General features: G+C 42.5%; 1 protein-coding gene across 1 annotated transcript; it reads left to right on the forward strand.

The window, feature by feature from the left end:
• Nucleotides 1-430: 430 nt before the first annotated feature.
• Nucleotides 431-2,981, forward strand: LOC147888400 (uncharacterized). The gene is made up of 4 exons (XM_087392238.1): nucleotides 431-776; nucleotides 890-1,183; nucleotides 1,302-1,431; nucleotides 1,596-2,981. Exons 2-4 carry the CDS (start codon nucleotides 1,051-1,053, stop codon nucleotides 2,866-2,868), a joined length of 1,536 nt encoding a protein of 511 aa, XP_087248364.1. The 5' UTR covers nucleotides 431-776; nucleotides 890-1,050; the 3' UTR covers nucleotides 2,869-2,981.
• The last annotated feature ends 5,721 nt before the right edge of the window (nucleotides 2,982-8,702 follow it).

Genomic DNA, 8,702 nt, shown 5'->3' on the forward strand with positions numbered 1-8,702 from the left:
AAAAAGTGTTTTCTCAATCTTGTAAATTCCACAAAATGTTATGATATTTTAGCCCAACAAAACAAGAAACCTTTAAGTTTTGTGATTTGTTGAGAAAAACTTGTGAGAACACTTGGAAACTACGTAGAGAGCCATACACATATGAGTACGGTATCATAGGTAAAGCCGGTCACCCTCGTCGTGGGGTTTCCTTTAACTTCAATCAATCAATCTCTCTTTTTCTCTCTCACTCGCTCTCACTCTATGAATCTCTCTTTCTCTCACTCTCACTCGCTCTCACTCTAGCTGTCTATAATAAAAAACACACACACAAACTCTCTCTCTCTCTCTCTCTCACACACACACACACACACTCGCTTGCTCTCTTTCCTCATGAATATGAAGGCTCGCCCTTCATTAGTTTGTTTCACCACCGCCATTTTTGCCAAATTCCCCTTTCAGCAACTTTCTCAGTGATCAGCCTCGCCCCCTAGCTACTCCCCCTCAATTCACGTTTGCTCCCCTCGCTCACAGCTTTGCCTCCACCTTCCCAGCTCATCGACCCTCCAGCTACCCCCGTTGCTCGTGCACCTTTCCTACTTGCACAGCAGTATCCAGACACTTCCGCCTTCTGCAGTCTAATATTTTCAAGGGCAGTCTAACATTTTCATGGCTATTGCTTGCACAGACCGGGTCGACACCCCTCCCGAGTCTCCTTGGGACTGCTGCCAAAGTTTCTGGTCTCAGTCCTGATTAGCGGTGACAACAGTGTTGAAATCCTCATATCTTCCCTCGAGGTTCGTCCCGGAGCAGCATCCGCGCTGTCAGTATATTTATAACGATTGTAGCTATAGCATTGATTGCATGGCTAATATTGACATGTCTGTCACTTGCATTTGCCTATGTGTAGTATAGATGACTCTCCACAGCCACAAGTGGAAGCTTGAATGCAGTGATCTTATAATTCGTCCCTCCCGCAAGTGCACTTCGTAGGGATCATTATTCCTCTCTCCTATAAGCTCTAGCCCTATAAGCTCTCTCTATAAGTAGACCAGTGTTGCGATCAGCTCCATGGGGCGTCACTCTTGCTGTCAGAAGGAGAATCTGAGAAAGGGCCTGTGGTCACCGGAAGAGGACGAGAAACTCGCTCGCCATATCACCAGATATGGCCACAGCTGCTGGAGTTCGGTGCCCAAACAAGCTGGTAAGTGTAGACCCTACAGCATCCTCTGTCGTAGGAATCTGCTTGCATCGGGGGAATTGAGCGTGTGAGTATCCTGCTCATGTCATTAATGGGTGAATTGGAGCGGTTGATGAGACAGGTCTCCAACGCTGTGGCAAGAGTTGCCGCTTGAGATGGATCAACTATCTCCGACCTGACTTGAAGCGTGGGACGTTCTCTCCGATGGAGGAAAGGCTCATTGTAGAGCTTCACGGCATCCTGGGCAACAGGTAACTTCAAACTGAAGTCACGTAGCTCGAATCTTATATTGTATGATGTGAACCAGCCGATGCCGATAATCTGGAAACTCCTACCTTTTAGGCACTGTCAGGCAGCAGATTAAGCAGTATTCCCAGTCTTGAGCTGATCTTCACGTCCTTGCCGATTGTTGCAGGTGGTCGCAGATAGCGTCGCGGCTCCCCGGTCGAACAGACAACGAAATTAAGAACTTCTGGAACTCGTGTATTAAGAAGAAGCTGAAACAAGCTGGATTAGACCCAGCTACCCATCAGCCCATCAGCGAGAATGCTCCTATGCCAATACTAGAGCGTGTAGCAAAACCAGGCAGCGGTAAAAGTATCTCGGAGTCAAGCTTGAACTTGGAAGGGATGAACCTTGCTTCGGGTCATTGTAAGTCCCAGCTCGAGCAGAAGCCGAGCTCGCAGCAAACCCTGCATCGGACACCCATTCCGCTCTACAAGATAGAAGAGACGTCAGATTGCATTGATTGCAGCGCATATGCTCAGTTTAGCAATGTCTCGCCCGTAGCTCACAGTGTATCCAATAGCCCGTTAGGACAAAACCTCAAGGAAGGCCGTGAAGGAATCAAAGCATTGGCCCCTTGTGACGAACAGCTTCCGATGAGGTCACAAAGCTCTGTTGATACCCTTTCATTTACAGGGTCTCACCGTATGCTCGGAGATGGAGGAGAGGCTACGTCAAGCCATCCCTGGGTCCTTCAGAACCGTTGGCTTTCAGAAGCTGGTTTCCTCTTAGATCCGTCAGGACACCAAAAAGTGCCAACATTACTAGCTGCTCTCGAAGGCAAGTCACGACTGGAACAAAATATGGCGGAAAACATTCAACGCTTTGAAATAATTGACGATCTGTGCGCCGATTACTGCAAGGATCAGCCAGAGTTTAGCGATTATGCCCACACTATGCAGGCACCCGGCTATCAAATGTCTGCATTGACCACGATCACTCCAGCATTCGAGAGAGTAATTTCTTGTTTTGGGCAAGGTTCACCCTCGTCAGTGGACACGAGAAGCAGCAACAACAATAAAGCGTGCGATTGGAGGGACGTGGTCACTGCACCGCGTGTTTGTGACGGGCTAGCTGCAGACTGCAATGGAGGGACCGTATTAGCTCAGACGGATCCAGCTAAACTTGGCGACAACAATACGCAAGTGTGGGAAGCGACGGGGAGGGCTGAATTGTCTGATTACAATGCCGAGAGTGTTCAATCCTTTGGCGTGCAACAATGGAGCGAGGACTTAATCAATTCCAAGCTTCCTGCAGGGATGGACGAACTTCCGGTGCATCAGTTAGATCGCATGAAACATGCCTGGCAGCAACCTACAAGCGGAGGGACGGATTTTTGCAAAAGTGTGCCATCGATATCAACAGAGGTACATTGCATCGTAGCGATGCTGGATCAGATCTGATCACCCAAGCAGTGTTGATGCGAAAGCAAAACGATCGAGCTCAGTAGAAAGCTATTCCGTTCAACTTGAGCGAAATTATTCTATTGTTTGCCATTCCATCGGTAATAAGGTATTACCCAAATCTGTTACCATAATTTGAACCAAATTATTCTATTGTTTGCCAGTCCATCATTTATAAGCTCTCGTTAGTATGAGTTAAATTACCCACATCTGTTTTTTTCTTTGTTTGCGCGCAAAAAAGTAGAGTGTTTATATTTAAAAAGTAAAAAAAATACTGCATTGAGCTAAACACAACTCTGAGCCATATAGGCCATATGAAAACTCACATCTACAATTCAACACAACTTTGAGGATCTCTTGCTGTAAATCCAAACAAAATGGTCTCGATGAAACACTAGAGTGTTCCTACTCATCGAGATCTTGTTAATGAGAATAGCTCGAATCAGATTCCATAAATGCGCTTGCGGTTCTATCATGCAGCCACAATCGCCAAGAAGGGCCATTTTCCAGCGGCATTGAACCACAATGTTACCATGGGCCAACCATGCAAATTACCCAAATTTGATACAAATACCTCAGAAGAACAAGATCTAAGATTGGTTTAGTAAGAAGATTACATATAACCAAAAGCCGAAGAACAAGATTTTGTGATGTAGCATTCTTTCTATGTGACATTCAATAAAATGCCCAAAACATTCTTTACTCAAACTAGTTTGCCATTCATTTTCTTTCTTATCATGCACAAAAACATTACATGCCTAAGTTGGAGTTTGGCATTAGCCCCCACCCATGGTGACTACCGGCATCGATCCCCTCAAGTAGCCCTTTATTGCCTAACATGTGTAAGCCATGGGAGGTTGTGCCTCTAATAGGATGGCCATATGTGTATTGGTGTGTGAGGTTTGAGAGGGAGAGGCTAATCCATAAAGAGCATTATATCCTAGGCCTACTTTGTAGGTCCATCTCCCCTTTGTGAAAAAAAAATTATGACATTGATCTATTTATAATGCCAATCCTTTCTTACAACGCATTGATTAATGCACATGATTCATTGATTGTCCTCTTAGCGTGGTCTTGATTTTTTTCACAAGCCCGTCAATTTACTCGACTTTTGACCCTCCCATGGTCCTTCCCTCTTAAGTCATTTCTCTTTAGGCTTATTGGGTTTAGTTAGATAATTTGGGCTTAGTAATGCTATGTTTTAGTCTATTGTATGTTGTTGGGCTTTAGCATCTGTTGGACACTTCATCCATCTTCTCTAATTTCATGCTTTCTCATTTTGTAGCTTCACTTAAAGTTTAGTTAAGTCTCAAACTTTATCTCCAACTTTTATTAAATGATTAGCCCATTGGCAATACCCCGTTCATTCCCCTCAAGTTGTAACTAGAATCACGTGCAATTATAGTTGATTGAGTTTGGGGATTGCAAGTTGGGATAGCCTCTTGTTTTACCTCCTCAGTTATGGTTTTCTATAGTTTATTACTTAATGATATTTTGAATTTGATTATTCACATAATTGGTTTATTTAGTTCTTGAGTACTAGTATCCTCCTAGTATCTTCTTCATACCCCCTATCGTCATTGTATTCTTCTACTATCATCTTCCAAAGTTGGCCATGTTTTTTGAATAAAGAAACAAAAAAATTGAAGAATTTATTGATTTAAAACAAATACAATGAATTATCCTAGCTTATTCATACGAATAACCTTATTTGTATGAATAAAGATCTATTCTAAGTGTGAATAACCTTTATTCTGTAGACATATGACTTCTTTTATTCATATGAGATTTGGGGTTAAATTTTAGATGGGATTGCATAATAAATTTGTGTATCTTGAATGATATCATAAAATTACCACAAATGCTATAATTCTTATGAAGCAAGCATATCCAAAACAATTTAAAACCATGAAATAATTGTTCTACACATATATGGAAGAAGTTATTCATTTGAAAGTGAACTATTTGAGCCTCTGAGAAACCAAAGGAGGCAACCAATTGAGAGCATTTGCTATGATTTAAGAGGTGTGCAATACTATGCTACAATTGTATGCATATATATGAGAGAACAAAATTATCTTGCATGCATGCATTAAAAGCAAATTTTGTACGAAATTATCTTGGATTTCATGCATGCATGCATTGAAAGAATCATTCTTACATGCATGCACACTGCATTTCATGTAATTAAAAAATTTGCATTGAAATCATTTGCATGAGTGCATTGAAATCATTTGCATGCGTGCATTGAAATCATCTGCATTTGCATTTCATGCATGCATAGGGTGGGGGTTATTGTTAGATGCCTGCCTGCTCACTATTGTGTGGCAACTACAGCTATTTGCTAGTGTCATGTGAAAGCTTTCCGCACACACAGAACAAGATCTAATTGTAAGCATGGCCTCAACCACCTGCACCAAGCAAAAAGTAGGGGAAGAGGTAAGTAAGGGCAAGCGCAAGAGAGTGATGAGGAGCATTCAGGATGCCTTTTTTATTAGGGTGTGCAACATGGAGGAGAGTGAGATGGAATCAACCATATCCAGTTTAGAGGGAGTTAGCACTATGAAGAGGAGGATTCTTGGTGGTGTTCAGACCAATTTGTAGTCAGAAGGTTAGGATGACCTTGCGATCTGGGTACAATGGGAGACAGATGCCATGCTTTGGGTTGATAGCTTTATTGGGAATGCAGAGACCCGCTTCAACGAAGCATGCAATGCAGACCCTACTCTTGCACAAGAGTTTGGTGTCTTCAACTTGACACAATGGACGAGTGTATGGGCCAAGCACAAGAGTAAGGTCGTTGTGTTAGATCTTCGTGTCATAGTGGCTAAGAGCTAGGAAAAAAAGGCTACAATAGCTTATGGGTGAGCTACGTCCTTGGTTGTAGGAGAAGAGCAACCAACCTCTACACCCTCTCAACCATAGAGGTAATGAGGTTCAAAGGGCACAACACTTGGCTAGTAACATAGATAAAGTGTCATTCTTGGCCTATGTCACAGAGAGGGAGATCCATGTAGGTGAGAAAATTGGCTCGGGATCCTATGGCACTGTTTTTTAAGTGCGGTTGGTAGGAGCTATAGGGTTGCCATATCACGTGGAATATGCCGGAAAGAAGTACAAGGGCAATATTGGGACACGTACATGAGAAGCAAGAAGAGAACAACTCATGCAGATTTTACACCCAGTCCTTGTACATCGCAGCAACTGAGAAGAGCCACTGTGGACCATCACACCTTACTTTAATGGCAGTAGCTTGTTGTAGTTTCTTCAGATTTTGCCAATGGACCAGGGTAGGTTCACATGCTACTTCCACCATGTTCTAAGAGGAGGAGCGGATCTGATGGCCACAGCAAGCCGGGAAATTCTACATTGGAGAAGGAAGATATTGCTCGGATCAATGTCTTTTGTGAGAATCTCCTCGATATCATCCATGCACTTGTGGATGGTTTGGCAAGGCTGCACGTAGGAAGGTGGATGCACAACAACTTGCACCCAGGAAACATCTTATTGGATTTTGTTGGAAAGTTTAGATGCCGAGTGGGCATCATATATTGGGGGATGGCCATGGACTTCTTGGAGAGTCGGCATTCAAGCATAAGAAGAAGCAGTCTTTGGAGACAGATGCCGACTTTGCTGAGAGATTTTGCAAGAAAGAGGAAGAGCATGGGCGAAAAAGTGGCTTGCACCCGAGCTACAAGAAGTATTCTTAAGAGGAAGACATACATTCCATGTAGATACCTATGCATTGGGATGGATCATTGTTGAGATGATTCGATTTTTTGAAGATACCTGGGGTTACCTTCAGAATGATTGAAAAATGCCTCCCTCTCATGTTGTTAATACCATTAAACATCATGCACATGAACAAATGATGCATCGCATTGTCGATCACAGAAAGCCACCTACAAAAACTAGTGATTTGTTAAAGAGAGTGGAATGTGAGGGAGAATTGGCTATGAGGCCTATGGAAGAGATGTCTCTTGCCCTTAGGCTTGCAACATAAGCCACATTTTTTGCCTTGTAATATTTTTGACACGCCATGTGTCTGTCAAACTTATTGTAATAAACTTTTTGTTCAAAAATAAAATTATTGGCCTTGAAAGCATTTATAAGTAAAAAAAGATGTCATTTATGTTGTGGATGTACAGCCTTTTATATTTTGTAAACATTGCAACATTTGAAAGCATTCATTCAAGATTGCAACATGTACATTTTGCATGGCATTTGTAACATCTTCATCCTTCATCAAGCATATTGCATGTCTTGTGTCCTATCTCATACAAGATGAACTCACAAATATTGATTTTGATGCATGTGGACTTTGCATGCTACACTCAAGGCATTTATCTATACTGAGTTATCTGAACTATAGTATCCGCACTGCACTTTTGAAAAATGTCACAAGGAGAGGATAGTCCTCCTCAGCACTGGGAGGAGGAAGTCTTCAGAAAAGTAGGCAAGCACCCATTGACACAAGAGGAGGCTGAAGAGGAGGCATGACGTGCCGAGCGTCAATGGTTACAGTTTGAGCGACTACATAGGGTTGCCAACATAGCACCTGAGCATGTACCAAAAACTATTGCGCTTACATCTATGTATGCTAAACCTGGAGGTCTGTATGTTTAATAATTCAATTTTTGTTTAAAGATATTGCCAATAAGTATCTGAATAGCAATTGACACCATGGGCATTGGTTTTGCAGCCAGGCAATGGAAACAAGTACACAAGCTATTCTCTAAACAAGAGCTCCAGGCAATCTGGCCCTTAGAGGTGAGGAGACGAGGAGATGCAGAAGAACATAGGGAGATGGAAGCACCCAAACCCAAGCTTTAGACTAGCATGGGAGGTGGAAGATAAGCAATTGCTAAGATGAACGGATTTGACAAAATGCCAGGCATATCTACATCAAGGTATATGGAAAGTCACCACACCATAATGAAGTGGCAATGCACTTCGCCAAATTCTTGTACGTGCACTTCATTAAGGGTATACATGTGGACTTCTCCTCATATAAGGACAAGTGTATGGGTGGTCATACAGAAGTGACGATCACCCAATCCCAATTGCCTACGGCATTGGAGGGTCCCACTGGAGCAACAAGTGGTGCAACTTCGCATAGAGAATGTGGCCTGATTTGAGTTGGTCCAATGCTTAGAGACTGAAAGATCGCGAACCGAGCCAAAGTTGCAGAACGAGAATATTGCACTATAGGCCCAATTGAAGAGTTTAGAGGACCTCAACACGCAATTGCGGCAAGAGGCCCATGAAGCACATGCAACAAAAGCATGGAGGTGCGGTTAGCTATTTGTCGCCATCCATCGTCACAACCATATGCCGTGGAATTCCTTCCCTCCAATGGCCCAAACAATTGCTTGTGCCCAATATTCCAATGATTGTTTGATAATTGTACTGGCTATTACTCTTTGCCTTATGGCCACAGATTTCATCTTTATTGTCTAGTAGATTACTTGCCAACTAGGTCAACTTATCCACTTTGTAAAGCCCAACTATCAATGGCATTGTACATGGTGTTGGGATTAGGACAGTTGTATCCAGGACCATGACATTGAATGAAGCTCAGGGGGGTCACTTTGTATAAACCCTCTATATCACGTGCGTTCAAGGCCTATATTTAAAATCCCTTATCTGTAAATTTTTTCATTAATAAAATGTACCCCTTTTCTTTACAAATCTGTAAATTTTTTCGAAAACTATTTTAAATAGTCCCTTATGTATATTTATTTTTGTAAATTTTAGGAATAAAAAATATCCTTCTGTCACACTCACGTGATAGGGTTACATATGATGAGTAACCCCCCCAAGGAATGAAGCTC

This window comes from Dipteris shenzhenensis, chromosome 21, assembly GCF_047967505.1.
Source record: "Dipteris shenzhenensis isolate YYH24624 ecotype China chromosome 21, Dip_SZ_1.0, whole genome shotgun sequence".
In the NCBI taxonomy this organism is placed as follows: Eukaryota; Viridiplantae; Streptophyta; class Polypodiopsida; order Gleicheniales; family Dipteridaceae; genus Dipteris; species Dipteris shenzhenensis.

Bases quoted from the DNA above. Each gene is read 5' to 3' on its own strand.
- LOC147888400 (XM_087392238.1), top strand. From the start codon at position 1,051: ATGGGGCGTCACTCTTGCTGTCAGAAGGAGAATCTGAGAAAGGGCCTG. The intron at 1,184-1,301 runs GTAAGTGTAGAC...TTGATGAGACAG, and splicing joins TTCGGTGCCCAAACAAGCTG to GTCTCCAACGCTGTGGCAAG. The intron at 1,432-1,595 runs GTAACTTCAAAC...CGATTGTTGCAG, and splicing joins CACGGCATCCTGGGCAACAG to GTGGTCGCAGATAGCGTCGC.